The sequence below is a fragment of the Panthera uncia genome, chromosome C2 (genome assembly GCF_023721935.1).
Source record: "Panthera uncia isolate 11264 chromosome C2, Puncia_PCG_1.0, whole genome shotgun sequence".
Taxonomy (NCBI): Eukaryota; Metazoa; Chordata; class Mammalia; order Carnivora; family Felidae; genus Panthera; species Panthera uncia.
Window position 1 is genome coordinate 123826066 of NC_064810.1, and position 20392 is coordinate 123846457.

The 20392-nt window shown below is 33.4% G+C and overlaps 1 protein-coding gene across 2 annotated transcripts in view; it reads left to right on the forward strand.

Moving 5' to 3' along the window:
• STAG1 (stromal antigen 1) overlaps nt 1-20392 on the forward strand; it is a 402070-nt gene that overhangs the window by 295966 nt on the left and 85712 nt on the right. For both annotated transcript variants that reach the window (XM_049628788.1, XM_049628789.1), the window contains 3 exons: nt 4583-4690; nt 7684-7798; nt 15471-15588. In XM_049628788.1, coding sequence (XP_049484745.1) covers nt 4583-4690; nt 7684-7798; nt 15471-15588 — 341 coding nt within the window. The remainder of the gene's footprint in view (nt 1-4582; nt 4691-7683; nt 7799-15470; nt 15589-20392) is intronic.

Sequence of the window (20392 nt, forward strand, 5' to 3'; positions counted from 1 at the left end):
TTGGTTTTAACTATTGAGGTCTGTGGTTGAGGAAAAGGGCTGGCTAACACATTGAATTTTATGATAGATTTAGTAGAGAATTCAGTTTTTTACAATTTTGTGTCATTTATGCATTAAAATGATGCATTTCTCTATTCAAATCTCATTAGATATTCTACATAAGGTTTAATTTTTTCATAAAAGTATTTCTTAGGTCAATTCTGAAATATTTTATGGTTTTGTTGTTATATGATTAGTATTTAGTGTTAATGATATTTTCTACCTGATTATTGCTGAGACATAGAAATGTTTAATTTTTATGTTAGTCTTATACGTGCAACCTGTTAGAACTCTCATGTATTCTGATGAATTGTTAATTCTTTAGAGTTTACTATGTAGATGATATATATATCACCTGCAAACAATTTCAGTTTTGTCTCATTTCCTCACCTTAAAACTTTGGCTTCATTCTCGTGCTAATTGCATTAGGCAGGACTTTGAGCACTGTAATGTATCACTGAGAGTGAACCTTTTTGTTCTTGTTCTAGGATGGCATCTAACGTTCTTGTTGCTGTGATTTCTAAGATAGGTTTTTGATATGTGATAGAAATCACTTTGTATTGTAAATTTTCTGGGAGGTTCCTTTCATGTATTGATGAGACTGAATGAAATTAATAATTTGGTGGTAAATCACCCTGGCATTTCTAGAATAAATCATATTTGAACAGAATATATTTGGTTTTATTGTGCTTTGCTTGAATACAGTGTCATATTTAATATCTTGGGATTTTCACATCTGTGTTTATGTCTAAATTTGACAGAATTTTTTTGTCCTTTATCCAGTTTTGAAATCTAGGTTTTATCCTCTTTGTAAAATTATCTTCAGTAATTTCTTGCCTTTCCTTTCTGAAACAAATGTTCTGTGACAGATTAATACTTCCTTACAATTTTGAGAGTATACTCTTATCAAAGCCATGTTACTTTTGAATTTGAGGAAAAAAAGTCTTTGATTCCCATTTTTACTTCTTCATTGGTTATCTGTCTAAATTAACTTTTATTTCTTACTGTACTAATTTTGGCTTTTAGAAACATTTTTTATATATCAGTTTCATCACAGTTTTTAAATTTTATGGTTGATATTTTTATTACTCTATAAAACTGTGCTATGTCTCTTTTTCATCTATTTTATTTGTATCCTCTTTTTGTTGATCAGTCATGTCTGTCTTACTATTTTTGTTTTTGAGAGACAGAGAACTTGAGCAGGGGAGGGGCAGAAGGAGAGAGAATCTTAAGCAGGTTCCATGCTCAGTACAGAGCCTAACGCAGAGCTCAATATCATGACCATTGGATCATGACCTTAGCCAAAATCAAGAGTCAGATGCTTAACTGCCTGAGTTCCCAGGCACCCCTGTCTTACCTTCTTTTTAATGAACTAGCTTCTTTAAGTCATTTGTTTCATGTTTTCTAATAATTATACTTAAAGTAATGAATACGCTTTTAAGTACTCTTTTACTACTTTTCAAAAAAATTGGACATAAAGTGTATATACATTTAGTGAAAAATATTTTGATTATCTTTATGATTACTGATTTAATTATGGATTATTCAGTGGTAGGTTTCTGTTCCTTCCAAATCAGATTGTCTTAAGTTGTCCTTTTTTATTTTATTGTATTATCTGAGAATGTGTTCTGAGTGGTTTGGTCATTTTTCTGTATTTTCTAAATATGTTTTAAAAACAACTAACTGCGTGTACAGTTATGTATTTATATTCATTACTTTGAATTTATTTAAATTACCTATATCTTCGAAGTTCTTTTCAAGTCTATTTTAAAATATTTGACACCCTAGTTATTGTTTCCTTGTGAATTTCACAAACTTACCAGTATCTTTCCCTCAAATAAAAAAATACTTGACATTCACCTGTCTGTTTTGTTGGAATTGTCTGGAGTTTAAGATATGTATTGTTAAGGGTGTGTGTGTGTGTCCATCCATCCTTGTGTGTCCTTTATCTAATTTCAATACTTGCTCATTTAGACAAGAGTAAACTTCCCTTTGATATTTCTTCATCCTTTGTTTCTGTGGAAGAGTAATTATTTCGTAGACTTCTTCAAGATTATTTCTCCTGCTGGTTTATTTCTTGAAGAATGTTTCAAATCATCTGAGACCTTGTTGGCTAAAAAATCCTACTTTCTTCACACTTCAGAAAATGGTTTGGCTGGTTTCAAAAGTCTAGTTTTAAGGTTCTTTTCTCCATTTTCATTGGAGGAGATTTGGGTACAACCTTCTTTAAAAGGTACAGTTATGCCCTCCAGCTCTATCAGATATCCTGATTCATTAGGTACATTGGTCCTTTTAGGGATTCCTCAGAGATCTCTCCCCACTCTAGGTATTTGTGACTTCAGTTTCCCGAGTAGATGGTACCTCCTCTGGCTATTTACTTTTGAGTCTCAGCCCCTGACTTTCATATTTCCTCTGTTGGAGTTGCTTGCCCTATAGGTAGTCTTGTTGGGCAAAGTCTTTTAAAACTATTCAGACTGGCTCCCTTCAAGTATTCCATATCCAGGCTGCAGGTAACACAGCCATTTATGAATGGTCCCCTTGTACCCCTTCTCATCTTAATTTACTACCATGTGTTGCTCCAGTCAGCTTTTCACATTTACACTTTTTTAAGTTCTACACCTGGTACCATTTCCTTAAACCTCCTCACAATTGTAAGGGATGTTTATAAAATTTTTATAGTGGTTCTCTGAAACTTTGGCTCTGATTTCTCTGGGGGAGGTTTCGGAGTTATACAATACTCTGACATTTTCTCTTGAAAGAAATATTCTCTATCCATTCTATTGCTCAATCCCCGGATTTCTATTTGTATATTATTTTTGTGAGTAATGAGCTGAGGATCACAAAACCAGCTTTCTAGTCTTTGACAGCGTTTGTATGAAATGATCTGGCCTTATTTCTCTTGGCTTATGGGATCTCTATCAAAATAACATGTAAAGTCACATGTAATCCTGTTATATCTCCTTTAAATTCTTTTTCTATCTGTTAATTTTCCTTCTTTGGGTATAGATTATTTTCTTTTCACTTATAAATTTGGGTTCCTGAGTTATCTCATTAAATTTTGTTTCCTGTGAGTTTAACTTTCTCATAAAGGTATTAGCTAATTTAGCTGATGTCATCATATAATTGGGGGAAGGAATAAAACTTAGGCCTTAGCCTTGTACCTCTCCTCATAATTTAGGGGTATGAGTTGGACATGGGCAAAACATTTCTGCCTCAAGACAGAAAACCTCTGGTTATAATTTGTAACTTCTCCTTGACACTGTTAAAACTGTCTCCTTCAGTGGTAATCTCATGACTCTCAGAGTATGGAAGGGAAATACAGGGACGTGTAGGTCATGGGCTAGCCAGTCTGCCTAAACATACTGTTAATTTTTCAGTGCCTCTTGGTTCCAACACAACCCTATTGTAACCCTCCCATGCTATATTTGGCTACTGTTTTTGCTTCACAGTGGAATTAGAACAGGCATTGATGAGAGGGGGAAAATATACTTAAAAACAAAAAAAAATGCTCTAACCTGTTTGCCATCCTTGATACGCAGCCCTTTTTCATTCAGAACTACAGCCTCTTATACTGTGATGCAACTACCTTCTTTTGCTGCAAAGGTTACTCTGATTTTCTGGTTATTTGACAGTTCCTTCAACTTCCTCTTCTGAGGCATATCTAGGATTGAATTCTGAGGAATGAACTTCTACCCCTACATCTTGTCAAGTACCTGTACAGCCTGAGAATTCTATACTTTATTCATTGTTCATCTCTAATTGTATCAGACCTTTTTAAACATGTTAATAGTCAGGAAATGGATGTTCCTTTTTTGGAAAAAAATTAAAAACACATTGCTGCAAACTAAGAAATGGCTCCTACTTTAAGAATACATGAATAGAAAGATGAGGAATTTGTGTAAGTGAAGGAATGGTTTTGACTACTGAATCCACTTTATATAGAAAGAAGACAAAGTGGTATTGTAAATATAGTGATAAAATATAATTTAAAATGGATATTTTTCTGGGACACCTGGCTGGTTCAGTCAGTGGATCATGTAACTCTTGATCTCGAGTTCGTTAGTTCAGGCCCCATATTGAACGTAGAGCTTATTACTTAAAAAGAAAGAGAGAGGGAGCAAGGAAGTAAGAAAAGAAAGAAAGACAGTTCTGGAAAGAAGAGTTACCTACTATAATAATAATTTAACTGTGAAATGGACAGATATATTCCTAGTGCCTGTCAACAAAAATGTTAGGCACATTTAAAGAAATTTAGCTAATGTGGGCTGCTATATCCCAAGGTGTATGTACCATGGGTGTCTATGTGTGGAAAGAAATGTGGACATTTTATTTTCTTATTTTATCTGTATTTTCTGAATTTTACATAATGATGATTAGGTATATTTTATAATGAAAGAGAAATATACTTTCAAAGTAAGATTAAAAGAGACAAAAATAAAGTCAGTATGCATTGAGTTTTTATGAACTTTACAAAATTTAAGTAAAGATAGAACTGAAAGTAAACATTTATTTTGGCTCAGATGTTGCTTTCTGAATTTTTCAGTGGAAGTGAAGAAGCTCTTTCCAATGAAGACTGTGAAAATGTTTACCATTTGGTGTACTCAGCACATCGCCCTGTTGCTGTGGCAGCTGGAGAATTCCTTCACAAAAAGTGAGTTAATGATCTTTGAAAACAGTTTCTAATTTTGCATTTTGTTTTGTTGTTGTTTTAGAGTTAGTGGAAGAAAGTAATAGTGACTAAAAACAGTGCTACAAGTGGCCACTTCAAATTCTGGGGACTATAATTTTCTTACAACCTTATGTGCATATCACGAATCAGATCCGCATAAGAATGATGTCCCTTGTGACATACTCCTTTTCCCTGAAATCTAAAAGGATGGTTCTCAGCTAGAGGTGTGAGTGGAGATTGGGGAAGTGCATGAAGTTTATAAAAGCTCCACATGAAGTTTATAATTTATATTTCATTTCACCAGGGTTTTTTTTCCCCCCCCTCTCTTAAAATTCTTAGTTCTCATCACCTTCTCAACATTTGTAATCTAAAATCACCTTCAAAATGCCTTCCAACTTTTCATGTTTTTTTTTTCACTTTTTCTATGGGGGTGAAGATTATTTTGACCAGTAATTTATAGTGATTCTGAAAGCTATACAGTTGCGGTTTAATTAAAAAGCAAAACTTTTATCTTACTACTGAAAAGGCTTGAGCTAATGAGATTTTATGAGTATAATTGTTCTTATGCAATACATTTTGATGGTGGCCTACTGTATGTTCTATAATTTATTAGTAAATCACTCTTAAAGTATAAACATATTTGGGAGGGGGCTGTGTTTTACTTTGTTTTTGTTTTTTCGTTCATAGATTTAACTTAGTGACTTTGATCATTGGCAGGTGAACCCCAAAAGTCTACTACATGTAGTAATTTGTGATTATGCTAAGCACAGATATAAATCATGCACCAGGCATCTGTTGTGCATGGGTGATTAACTTTCATAATGAGCAGGCCTAGCCCTCCATTCAGCATCTGCATCTCAGTGCTGCAGCAACAAACTGTTGTGTACTCACTGGTACTTCTCAAAGTGGGAAAAGTTATTTCTATGTGAAAAATCTTTCTTTAAGACAGAAGTTGGCTACTAGTACATGCTGGTAATGAAAGTAAGGAAGAATGTCCAGATTTTTCAAGCATGACTTTTTTTAAAGTAATATATTGAATTTGCCACTGACTGTGACATCTATGGCTAATAGAACCGTTCTCTTTCCATATTTATCTTGAGGTGTTGTCTGTCACAAATATCAAGGGTGTACTATAGTCTTAACTTTTCTTCCTTTTCCAGGACTGTTATATTCTCATTAGCGTCTGTTCTCTACTTTACTTTTCAAAAAGCTTTGTGTTTTTAGAATTTATTGCTTTTATAGTTTCTGTGAAAAAATACATTATAGAGGTTGTTTGGTTCTCTACAGAATAGAGGCCATAAACTGGCAGCACTTGTGTCAGAAAGACCCTTTGATATATCTTATTTTATCTACATTGTATTTTGCTAAGTTTGAAATACTTGGTAAAAAGTTTAAAATTGGAATGTTCTACATTAAAAGCCACAAGTGTAATAAGCCTTTGTTATTTCTTATTTCTTTGTGAAAATGAAGCCAATTCCTATTCAAATGGAAGGTTCACTCAAAGCTTGTTCTATGCCCTTGCTCTGGAGATACAGTTTGAGAACTTTTGATTCTTAATGATGTCTTTGAGCATTCTCCCATCATTTAATATTGTGATCTTTAAAATCTTAACAAGTAAGCTGTAGAATAGCCCCAGGAGTTCTATGATTAAGTTTAGAAGAAAATATGCATGCATGCACATACACATTTAGTCTGTTTTGCAGCTTAGTTTATAAGCTTATACACAAGGTTAACCATACATCCATAAATTAGTAAAACATATCTGAAATGAGTACTTTAATGTCATCAAAAGTCTATAATTTAGTTTTAGAAAAATTAGGTTAATTCCTCAGTACCTGATATAATTATCTAATTTTGTACATTTTAGTTATAAAGGACCCTCATTTTTTTCCCATTTATTCTTTCCTCTGAAGGCCACCCAAGCAAACAGAACTTTCTCTTAAACCAGTCTGATAGCTATGCTGATGTAGCTTCAAAGTAATGCTCTAATCTTTTCCCCCTGCCATATAGCTTCCCCTTCCCTTCTCCCCCAAAACTCAATTTCTCTGTACTCATTTTCTGCTTGAGATTGGTTTATTTTTATGTTATTCTGTACTCATTTTCTGCTTGAGATTGGTTTCTTTTTATGTTATATGAAATTATTCTCTTTATTCAGTTATTTAGCCTCTCATCTGAAAGGCCCACTGTAATTTCCATAATTAAACCATCATACACTCTATCCCTATTTCTACTGTTTTGTTTTTCCTTATAACACCTGAGATAGCATATATTTACCTACTATTTATTTCTGTCCATTAGAGTGAGAGCTCAGTGAGAATAGGAAGTTTGTCTTTGTTCACTGTTATATCCCATTTAGCTAGAGCAATGCCTGGGAATAAGGCACCTATAGCAGTCCTTAAGGTTTTTTTTAGAATAAATCTTAATAGCCAATGAAAAATTTCAAGTAATATTTTCATCATATTTTAGAAGTTTTGTCACTAAGTGATATTTTTTAAAATTTCCAGTTTATGTCATTTTATTCTGTAGTTAGTACTGTTTTTAGGTAATGAGCTGAAAAGAATGCTAGAAACAATTGTTACAAGTGTGAATTTTTATAATTGTTGATAGAAAATTTGGTTAAATTCTTTAATAACCTGACTCTGAAATTAATATTTAAGAAAATAGGACTATTTAAAATTATATATTCTAGTATCATATAGGATAAAACAGTTTATATTTTTCATAAATACTTGAATACTGGTAAGTTAAAAAGCTTCCTTTTACAGTGTATATATGATTGAATTGTACAAAATTCTTTAGATCTAACCATTTTTTAGCCTATAAAAATATCAGTTACATGGTTTGAAATAAATCAGTAACCTGATCTCTGATAGGTTGTTTTTTTTAACACTGAAATAATTTGCACAGTGAAGGAAAAGACTAAAATGCATATCTATGCAGGTTTGTAACACTCTTGTTTTGTTACTTATTTCTAGGTTGTTTAGCAGACATGATCCACAAGCAGAAGAAGCATTAGCAAAGAGGAGGGGAAGGAATAGTCCAAATGGGAACCTCATTAGAATGCTGGTTCTTTTCTTTCTTGAAAGTGAGGTAAATTTTAACATAGCTCTTTGTTTTATTTTTGTATTAGATTAAATTTTAAATAAAATTGTCATTTAATTCATTGCAATTAATTGCTATTTTTCAATCCTATGAAAATAAGCCTGTTTCTTACAGAATTGCCTGCATGGATTTCCTGATTATAGAATCTCTATTCTGCCTTTTGTAGGAGTACATATGTAGGTGTGGGTCAACACTGAATAGAGGCTAACAGTTTTTAAACTTTTATAATATAGTACTGCATACCTGTTTGTTGTTCCTCTTTGTTTTTCTTGAATTTCTGCCTGTAGCTTTTAAATTATATAAAGAGCCTGTGAAAATTGTCAGGTTGTAAATTAGTTCTAACTTGTTTGAAAATTACATTTTTTAAAGACAAATAAAAGTATGAATTTAAATGTTTTAATTGAAAGATTATAATCTCCATTAGCAGTATTTCCATGTGACATTTTGATGTCAGTTATCCTTAAATAATTTTGTAATTAACATTCATAATGTAGTGTCAATCAGAATCTGCTTCCACAAGTGAACTTTGGTTTGCCCACTAAAATGCTCTTTGGTATTAGAACTATATTTCCTACTGCTAGTATGACACTGAGGGAATGGTAAACTAAACCTAAAGAGAGTTCCTGAATGAATAAACTACTTGTCTTAGAAATGAGTGGGAACAGAATTACAAAGAAAATGGAGAAAATCTAGAAATCTTGGACCCTGAATTTTACTTGGAAAAATATTTTTGGTTTGTGTCAAATGTCCAGGAAGGTAAGATACTTCAAAGATTCTTATTCAAATTTGAAAGTACTGAAGAAACTGTAGGAATGAGAAATAGACAAACAGGCAGCTTATATGAAAATTGAGATCAGAGAGAATTAGGAACTGTGTCAATGGAATGAGTGGAGTTAGGGCAAAACAGGGCAGAAGAGTTACTGATATTTTTTAAGCAAATTGAAATGAACAGAAAATGAATAAAGAAACAAAACGTCTGGAGAGTTACATTCGAGTAAAGGATGTTTTTGGAATAGTGTTTTAAATACATATAGAAATTACATGGGGAGCTTGTTAAATAGCATACCAGTTCTATTCAGTAGCTTTGGGGTGTGGTGTAGCATATTCTAAATATTTTTAGATGCATATTTATGTTGTTTATGCCTCTGGTCCAGAGACCGACTACACTTTATGTTGTAAGGGTTTAAAACATTTTCTTAACAAAGCAAGTGTAGATATAGAATGGTGTAAAATACAAAATACTTGTAAGGTTTAAGATAAAACACTAAATACTCAGTAAATATCACCCTTGTGATAGGCCATTTCAAGTTATACCTTTAGCCATATAGGTTTTAAAGGAGCATGATTAAAAGTATTAACAGAAAATCAGGTTCTGTATGAAAATTTGACTTTAATAACAACAATAGTTTCAAAAATTGATAGGGATGAGATATGCAAATGATATTTTTTTAATGCTTATTTATTTATAGGTTGGGGGAGAGAGAGAATCTCAAGCAGACTCTGCATTGTCAGTGCAGAGCCCGACTCAGGGCTCAGTCTCAGGAACCATGAGATCATGACCTGAGCCCAAATCAGGAGTTGAACGCTTAACCAACTGAGCCACACAGGCATCTATGCAAATACTATTTAAACTATTTGTTGAAAAGTTTAAGGAATATATGATAATTTGGACTACTGATCTTGATTATTAATTGAAGGAAAAATTTTCAAATCTCTGAAAGCTCAAGGACTTTTTGATATTTTAAAAGGTATAAGTACTTAGTTTTATAGTTTTATAGTTTCATTTTTTAATTAAAGCAGTAATTTATAATGTATATTACTGTTCTATTTTCAGGTGGCATTACTGTATTCCTATGCTTGCCGCTGTTTACTGAAATGTTGTAAGAAGATTAAAATATATTTCCCACTCCTCTATGGCATTCTTTTCAGTTGCAGAACGACTGCAAATCATTTATTATTTAGTTGGTTCATAATCATAATATGTTCTTTATGTCCTCCTCTGTTTCATAAGAAACATTGTTTGTTAAAATCTTTCTTCTTGCCCTATAAAACTAGTGTACACCTGGAGCTGGATGCTTGTTAAAGCCATACTCTTAGGGTGGGATTCTGATGGTGTCCTACTCTGAATTATTCTTTGTTTTGCTACAACACATTAATTAGTAATATTTTAGTAATAGACTTATATAAAGTGGAGTTGCAAGAGACCCTAGAAGTCATAACATAGAATGAATCCAACTTAGGGGCACCTGGGTGGCTCAGTCAGTTAGCGTCCGACTTTGTTTCAGGTCATGATCTCACAGTTCAGTTCATGAGTTCAAGCCCCGCGTTGGGCATTCTGCTGTCAGTGCAGAGCCTGCCTCAGATCCTTTGTCCCCCTCTCTCTCTGCCCTTCGACCCCCACTTAAAAATAAATAAACATTTAAAAAATATTAAAAAAGAATGAGTCTAACTTATAGATGAGTTAACTAGTCAGTTAACTAGGATTAACTGGAAGGATTATCCTATTGCTTTCCTTTTTTTTTTTACTGGATGACAAGAGTGACATTTTAGTAATAGAATTCTAAAATACTGAATTAAAAGAAGTTTATAGTCCATGGAGTAGCTTCCATGAATTACAGGTGAAATAATGGAGATTAAGAGATAGGTCTAAACTAGTTGTTAATTTTCTTTTATTTCTGTATCAGAAAGTAACATTTTAGAGCCAATACAACCTTTATAGCATTCAGTGATTTCAATGATAAAATACCTTGTGTATTTTAGATGAATGACAATCAGTACTTGAATGTGGTAAGTCCAGATTCCTAATGTGACCATAGAACTTACTATAGAAACTGAGGCTTTTCAGAGTGGCAAAAATGCTATTAATAATTATTCCACAGCAACTAGCATAGCCTAAGACATTGCTAGATAACATACAGAAAGATGGTCACCCTCCTTCTAAGCATATGAAATGATGAAGTTAATTATATCAGTCATTTAAGACAGAAAATTAACAGATTTATTGACATATCCAAGAAATCTCTACAGAGTGATCATGAATGATAACTTTTTTTTATGTATTCAAGATACAACAATAACTGGCTCTATTTCAGCAGAGAATAAAACCCCGTATAAGAGTATTTAGAATTTTAAGCTTAGTAATTTGGGATAATTATTTGCACTGTGAATGATTTTTCATAAAAAGAATCAAAATAAGGTTCCATTATACAGTGAACTCCTTATTGTATTTAACTACTTGGCAGAAAAGTCAGCAGGCAGAGAAAATTTCAGTTAAAATATTATGAGTAATTTTGAAGCCAATTAAAGATGAATCAGAATGTACCCAGAAAATTGTAATTACTCACCAGGGAAATGAGATTAATTTGTCTTACATATAGGTTTAAAGGAGAACCTATGAAATAAATTACACTCAGATATAGAAGAGTAAAATCCACCTTGATATAGATATAATTTTATATATAATCTTAATTTATATGTTACATATAATTTATAAATAAATTTAAATGTAATTTTAATTATTTTGATACACAGTGACTCTTTATAGAGTTACCTTTTTTTAAATCTAATTCCTGAAGAATGCTTCCTGAAGTATGCTTCCAGATACTTGATTTTCATGCTGTTTTTATAAAATTATGATACCAGAAACTATTTTTAGAAAATTTATTTTTGTTTCATTGTTAGTGCTCCACATGCTTTTTATTCCCAGGATTTTTTATAGCCATTGAGAACGCTTCAAGGCCTTCCTTTCGATAGCTTTATCTTTCACTACCAATAGATCCTTGGTATAAAGTGTCTGAAAGATGATTACAAGCTTTTACTGGCCATGTTAGAATTTTTTTTTATCAGACATGGACTTACGTGGTATTCTTGAGGAGATTTGAAACTAGCAAGTTATGTGGTCTTCACAGATGCCCCAAGACAGAGAGACTGTATCATAAACATTATGTCAAACTAATTCCTGACTGATCATGTTATACTAATTATTGTTGCTAATATTGGTGAATTTGAAAGTCATAATCAGAAAATGGGCCAACACATTGTCATGTCCTTCCAGTATACACATTCAGTTTGCAAGAAGTAGTTACTGGTGTTAACAGAAGGGTTCTACTAAGCCACCATCTTAACTAATCAAAAAGATAAGGAAATTGTCAAAGAAGTTAGCAACTACATTGAGAGTATTGGCTATCACATACAAAAAAATTTCTGGAACAATGACAACATATATACCTGAGCTAAGTTTTAATATGCTGTGGTTCAAGGCATAGAGAAATCATTTTTTAAAATGCCAATGGTAATAGAATTATACTATTTAAAGCCTTGAATTGTGCCAACAACTCATTCACCTGAAAACTTCATGCTGAATATCTCAAGATGAAAGAACTGTGAGGAATTTGTGGAAGCTATAAAGTACGTTATTATGAATTCTATTAGAGTTAAATAACCCGGAGTCCCATACAAGGCACAAAATTAGAGGGAAATTTTTAGAGATTTCCTGGTAGATATCTGAAATAAAGCAAAGGTCAGAGCAGAACAGGCTAGTAAAAGGATTAAGCTATAGGTAGTAATTAAGTGGCTGCCTTTAGTTGAGCTTATTCTTCACTTTACAAGTATATTTGGGATGTGGACCTCCTGAGAACAAAGGAGCTGATGTATGCCCCAGATAATTTACAGCCACCAGGAGGAACAGGGAACTTTGGCATTCAAAAGACATTGCATACCTACAGGTTAGAGGGAAAAGGCTGCCCGATTATAGATTCTAGGTTCTCTCTTTTCACTTCCCCTGTACAACCAAGGAACCCAGGACCTTGCAATCAGACTTAAGAAAGGGATTCTAGCTACCATTATTCTTGAGTCTGAAGTATTAACATTACATGAACTAGCAACCAAGAATCACTGAAACTTGAGCAAGCATAAAACCCAACATATTGATGAAAGTTTTTGATTAATTCCCCTGAATGTAAGAGGTTATTATGAAAGAGGAGGGGAGTTCATAGAACTTAAAAACATGATTTCCAAAATTTAGAGGTGAAGCAGCTCATTAAATGGCCCACATGAACCTAGTCAAAGATTGACTATAGATTAAACCATGGGATTTTTCCAGAAGATGGAACAAAAGAATTGTGAGAAGGAAATTAAAAGACAGGTAGTACAGATTAAGTTTTATCATCTAGTTAGGAGTTCTGTGGAGAGAATAGAGAAGAGGAACTAATCTAAGGACAGGCAGTTAAAATGTTTACTACCCATGACCCTATATACAGAGTATTGCTTGAGGATGTTTTCTAGAAAAATAAAAAACCAAATACACGAAAAGGAAAATAAGAAATGTTAGTAACATTGGTGAGCAAATAAATCTGAAAAAAACTAAAACTAAACCTAAATATATGATAGTGAAACTTAAGGCAAATACCTAAAATTATTCTTAAAATGTGGGAGTGTAATGTCAACTTAAATGAAGAGAAGTAAATAAATGTGTTAGCGACCTTAGTGATGGAAAATAGACGTTAGAAAATAAACTGAAAAAAGCACAGATAAGACAAGAAAATGTCATCAGTAGAGCACAGGGAATCAGTTGCCAGGAGAATTTCCAATATCAGTTATCTCAGTAAATGTATAATTGGATTAACATGCTTTATAAAAGGCAGATTGTCATTTAGGGTGAAATAAAACGAAAAGTATTGTTTTTAAAACAATCAACACAGGAAGTAAACACAGGAAGTAAACACAAATAAACACAGGAAGTAAACAAGCTGAATAAAGGCTAGATATAATTAACAAATGCTTAAAGAAGGCTGGGGAGACAGTATCATATAAGATAAGCCAGAATTGAGAACCAAATATATTAAGAGAAAGGTTTTATATGTATTGAAGGTCTAATCCACCAAAAATATAATTGTGAATCTTTTTTACACCTGTTTTACAGACGTATGTAACGTGCACATAGGCATAAAAGCAAGTTTATTGAACATGGGGGAGGAGTTAATTGTGATGAAGTAGACAATAAAATCTATTATTTTAACTATTTTGAAGTGTATAGTTCATTGGCATTAAGTACGGTTACATGACTGTGCATCTATCAATGCCATCCATCTCTAGAACTTTTTAAAAATCTTCCTGAACTGAAACTCTGTACCCTTAAATAATAACTCCATTCCAGGATAGGTTTTAATAGCTACAACTTCAAAATGATTGATTTTTCTGTTTTCTGCTGCTAATTTTCATTTTTGAAACCAGGTTGTACACCACTTGTACCTGTCATTGTTGGAATGATGTTACTGATGGCCTAGGAATAGTTTTCTAAGATATGTAAATTTGGAAAGTTTGAATGTATCTTGCTGTAAACTTTTGCCTGTGTTCTTTCTAAGCAGAGATGGTAATAAGTATTATCTACTCTGGAGAAAATCATTGGAAAACTGTGTGTGCATATGCATGTGCATATTTATGTGTGGCTTTCCTGAGGCATTTGAGGAATGGAAGATTTGAAATACGATGGAAATGAAGTATAGAATTAAGGAGTGCAAATGAAGCAGAACTTTAAATATATCATCAAAATGCACATAGAAGAATTAATGATAGAATTAGGAGTGAGGAAGAAAACCAGCTCACTTCTCAGTTATGCCAGTATATCAGCAAACAACCAGTACATCTAGAAAGGACACTTTCATACATTTTGGGACCAGTATTCGTGATGTGAAAACTATTGTCTCTCACTAGTACAAGCACATAAAACTGAAGTAAGAATTGTATGAAATAGTACTTAAACTTTATATGTGCTATATACTCTTTTCTATTTTTTTTTTTTTAATATTGGTCTCAATGTATTAAATTAGTTTTAACAAGAAACTAGTTTGGGCTTCGCTGGATGTCATGAGCCTCAAGGGTGGAAGAACATTTTTACAATAAGGGTGGAGAAGTTAGTTGTAGTAGCAGAAATCAGAACAACACCAACATCTCTACTTACCTTCTCTGAGGAGCTTTTTGAGTAATATTCTTCATGGTGTAATAACTAACAAGTGGTAGAGAGTATACTGTGAAGTGTTTGATGAGGAACATGAGAGTGTTTGTTACTGTGGAAACATAGATTCCAAAGAAGATTGTCAAGAGTAACGAGCAGCAAAAAATTGGTTTGGGGTGAGATGGGAATGCATTGAGTTAAATGGAAATTACAATACGAAAGAAAAGAAATACAGTAGCTTAACATAACATTTTGACCTTGACCAAGATGAGAGATGTAAAGTAAGTAATTCTGACACCAAATTTTCAAATGGAATTCTGGGAGAAAGGAATATATCTCCTTTTTTAAAAAAAGCTAGTTCTAGAAACAAATCAAGAATAATGAAAAGTGACCTTGATCTAATTTATAATTTCAGGAATTCTGTTTAATAGTTATACTTTCAGTTTCCTCATCTATAAATGATGCCGTTGGACTAGGAGATAGATCCTTAACCTTACTACTGGAAAAAACAAAAAATTATCAAGTCTTCATACTGCATCCCCATTATTTACAATGACATACAAATATGTTTATTGTTTTCTAAGTGGCTCTTGGAAATATTGTGACCAAGCCATTTCAATTATGAAGAAAATGGTTTATCAAATTGAAATATTATTAGTAGTTTCTTCATTAAATGTTCTTCAGTCACAGTTGATTTGTTATTTTTAGTTACATGAACATGCAGCCTACTTGGTGGACAGTTTGTGGGAGAGCTCTCAAGAACTATTGAAAGACTGGGAATGTATGACAGAGTTGCTATTAGAAGAACCTGTTCAAGGAGAGGAAGGTATAGTATTTTGACAAGTTGATTTACATGGTGTTTGGGGTTTTCATGAATAATCATACCATCCTGTATAGGTCACTTCTTAAAATTAAATATATGTAAGCACACTATGTGTCTTTTTTGCAAAGAGAACAGTTTATTTCCTCTAACAAGTGAGAATATCTCTATAGTTTATAGAGTTTATAACATCTCTATAGTTTTTAGAGTTTATAACATCGTTCTAGATTAAGACTGCTACCATGCTGCACAGTTTTTAAAAATCCATGTGTTGTGTAATACTCAAAAAAGTTTTCTTTATGCTGATTTGAGACACAAAATACTGATGTACTTCATATAAAAAAAAAAAAATGTGCCCCTAGAATTTTACTGTATTTATGTGTGAATTTGGAAAAGGCTTTGACACATAAGGATTTAATTAGACTAGAGCCATCCCCTTTTGTTATATTTTCTTAAATATTAAAACCAGGAAATAAAAAATAAAGTCATTTACCTAGTTTCAAGAAATAGAAATAATTGTTATATGAAAATTTCTGAAGTATGTATCTTACTACATGTTAAATAATTAATATGAACAGCAAAATGGATATGTATATTTAATAAGGTATTTATATTCTAATTCTAAAAGCTTATATGAATATGAGCTCCTTAAAACTAGAAATGCTTTTTCCTACAAATGGTTTGTTTTTCAAACTAACCCATGATAATACTTTAAAGAACTGCTGTTTTACTTAATCCATACAACAGACCTGGAATATGGACACTTTGATATAAGTGACACTTGGGGTGAACCAAACATGGACTTCAGAATCAAAAGAAATACATTCAGATTTTTAACTCTTCTCTTTTGTCACTAGAATTCTCATTTTTTTTCTGATTGTTAGCTTCTTTTTCTTCATAATACAGAGGTTATTTTCTTTACATATCTTATGTGGGTTTTGTGAGGATTAAATAAGATAGTATACTTTTGATTTCCTCTTCTGTTTCCCCTATTTTTTTTTTTTTTTTTTTTTTCTGTGTGGTTCAGCCCTCTGGGATATAAGAATAAAATGAGCCATCTCCTGCAATAGACTACCTGAACAGGTCACTAGGAAAGTGATCATCCCCTGGTGTTCTTTCTAAGCAGTGATGCTAATTGGCATTATCTACTCTGACTTTAACAAATTCAGTGAGAGAAACAACAGGTATGCATCATATACAAATACACTCCAGTAAAGTGGCTCACATTGCCTCGTTTAAACAAATATTTGCCTCACAACCTCATTCTTAATCTGTAACAAAAATCCTTCCCCAGATTTTCCCAGACCTTCTATAAGGTGCAGGTAATTATAGTATATTTGACCCTACTTTATAATTTACTTTATTCTCATGTGTTTTTCTCCCTGGATATCCTTGTTAAGAAGATGGCCCTATTTCAAAATTGATGGTCCAACTAGTTTCACTAGGTCAAATTCTCAACATTACTCCAAAATTTTCTCTTTATTTTACTTACACGGGTTCCTGCTACATTCACTGACTTTATGCATTCTGTTTCTAGTGAATCTTACCATTTTCTCTAATAAAATACAGTCTAGTCAACACTTGAGCAAAGTGCCTGCCATACTATATAGTAGTACGTTCCATTCATTTTTTTACCCTTGACTGTTTCCATAGAATCAGCGTATTATCAGAGTGGGTTAGAACTTGTTGTTTTTTCTTTTTGTCATCCCATGCTCTATAAGGTTATTTCCAAGGAGAAGAAGGGAAGCAGAGGAATATAAATTATGGAAAGAATAGACAAAGTGCTATGCTTTGGTACTTTTAACCTTTTACTCATTTAAATAAGATATGTCAGTCAGTCAATAGTAATTACTATGTCAGTTGTCAAGGTGTTTTGCATGGATTTATCTTGTTGAAATAATGTACTCTTAGATGTTTTGTGACATCTTTCCACCCAGGCGCCCCGGAAAAAAGTTTTTAAGTGAACCAAAGTTTTAGGATGTGAAGGCAAGGCTGAAGAGATTATGAATAACAAGCACAAAACTGTATCTATATCATGACCCCACTTTTTTCACACATTTGTTCACATGCATGCTGTGCCACATACTAGCTCAGGCATGGAATGGCATCCAAAGCAATCTTCTTTGCTAGTATTTAGCTGTATTTTCTGATAACAAAATACCACTAGTAACCTTTATTTTTGAGAGTGATTAGAAATTAAGTTATGTTTTAGGTAGGTGGAGTATGACAGTGGATGAAAGTTCAGTTAACAGTTGGAGACAGAGGACTGAAATTTGGGGAAACAGACACATTGTTAAAGATTTACAATAGCAGGGGCGCCTGGGTGGTTCAGTCGGTTAAGCGTCCGACTTCAGCTCAGGTCATGATCTCACGGTCCGTGAGTTCGAGCCCCACGTCGGGCTCTGGGCTGATGGCTCAGAGCCTGGAGCCTGCTTCCGATTCTGTGTCTCCCTCTCTCTCTGCCCCTCCCCCGTTCATGATCTGTTTCTCTCTGTCTCAAAAATAAATAAACGTTAAAAAAAAATTAAAAAAAAAAAAAAAGATTTACAATAGCAGTTTAAATCATCATATCCTAAAGAATGCCTCATGGTGTTTTTAAGGGTCAAGTTGTGGTGGTGATGGTGGTGGTGGTGTTTTGTTGATGTGTGTGTGTGTGTGTGTGTGTGTGTGTGTGTGTGTGCGCGCGCGCGCGTCTTAGCAAAATCAAATTACTGGATAAATTTTTAGTATAATATGAGGGCCTGGGTAACAGGTAGCCAGGTAACAAAACCATAACTAAGTCATTTGACTTATGTGGTTTTCTGCTTCTTCATCTGTTAAAAAGAAAATCCCAAAAAATCTAGTGTAGATAATCTTCTGTGGTCATTTCTGCTAGTAGAATTCTAGTATCTAGGTACTGGATAAAGTATATATGGGCAAATAGAATTCTTCAAAGCAGGAATCATTAATTTATTTATAATTTTAAAATATTTATTAACCACCTTCTGTATTCTAACTGTAACACTAAGCACCCAGGGTGAATTCCTGAGCAAGGTCAGCTCACTGCCCATAAGAAGTTTACATTCTCTTAACGAAGGCAGATCAAAACCAAGTAAAAGAATAATTTAGGAGTTAATAAGTGTGATGGATGATAATATTATGAGGGGTCCATCTTCAGATTGAATCCCTAAAGGAAGAATTTGCTGAGGAGGCCACCTGTGAGTCAAGAAACTGAAGGATGAGGGGGTGCCTGGGTGGCTCAGTCAGTCAGGCACCTGACTTTCGCTTAGGTCATGATCTCACAGTTCATGGGTTCAAGCCCCACATCGGGCTCTGTGCTGACAGCTTGGAGCCTGGAGCCTGCTTTGAATTGATTCTGTGTCTCCCTTTCTCTCTGCCCCTCCCCTGCTCATGTTTTCTCTCTCTCTCTCTCTCTCTCTCTCTCTCTCTCTCTCTCTCACACACACACACACACACACACACAAACACACACACACACACACACACACAAATATTAAAAAAAAAAAAGAATCTGAAGGATGAGGAGGCTAGCCATGGGAAGTATCAAAAGAGAGCCTCCTAGGTAGGGTAGATAGCAATTACAGAGGATCTGAAGCATGAATGATACTGTGTTTCAGTAGCTACAATAGCTAGAGTGTAGTGAACCAATGGCACAAGATGAGATACAGGCAGAAGCCAGATAATGTAGAACATTTTAGCTTGTAAGGAGATTTATTTAGTTCATTCTAAGTAATAGGCATGCAAAGATTTTAAACATGGGAGTGATATGATCCAATTCATATTTTAAGAAAAGTGATATTTGCAAACATCATTTGGAATAGGCAGAAGACCAGTTCGGAAACTGCCATGATGGTCTGTATGGGAAATGATAATAAAAATATAGAAGAGGAAGATAAATTATAAAGAAAAAAAAAAAAAGAGCCCATGGCTGAGTTTTAAAGATTGTGGCTAGGGGACAAAAGCAGGAAGGGCAAGAGAGACTAAGAGCCTCTAGCAAGCTATATAAAAAAGGTAGTAAGAAATTATTATACCCTATAGAAGCTCAGTAAAAAGGATGTTCAAGAGACCTGGGGTTAATAACATATATTACAGAGAAGAAGAAAAACTGCAAAGATTATTAGTTTTAGTGGTGATTTAGGTTGTTGGTGACTTTTAAGCATTTCTTTTCAATCGTAGTCAGGGAAAGACGCCACAGTTCAAGGTGATGTGAATAAAACATTAGTGAGGAAATGGAGATAATGTACAAAGAGGTTTCCGAAGCTTTAGAAAGTTGTATAGTTACCTGATAATTCATAGTGCAAACAGCTACCCATTTCTTACCCTCACTGTGGCTGTTTGGCTCTTGTCTGTGACTTATGGCTTGTTATGCTTTCAAATTTTTTTATTTTGCTTGGCTGCCATATCTCAAAGGGAATTTCAATTAAATTGTAACTGTTTTGAGTTTACCATGTCTAAATAGATGATTCAAAATTATAAACTAACAAAATTAATGTCATTGGACACTGTAAGGTTGGGTTATTCTTAAACACTAAAGATTTTTATACAGAGTAGGGGAATGTTTCTGTACTTGATAAGTTCTCTCTCCTCATTTTCTACACAACTAAATTTTCTTCATAAGTAAAAGAAAATACATTTAGTTCATAGACAAACTTGTCATTCCTTTTATCAAATGTGAAAAAGTATAAAATTCTAGAATCATAAAAATTGAAACTTAGTTGTTTTATTGAGTGGGAAGCTTTTTTCCTTTTATTTGAATCAAGGAGTATAAATGGAAGAGCTGAAGCTATTTCATGTGGCTTTCCTAAGACAG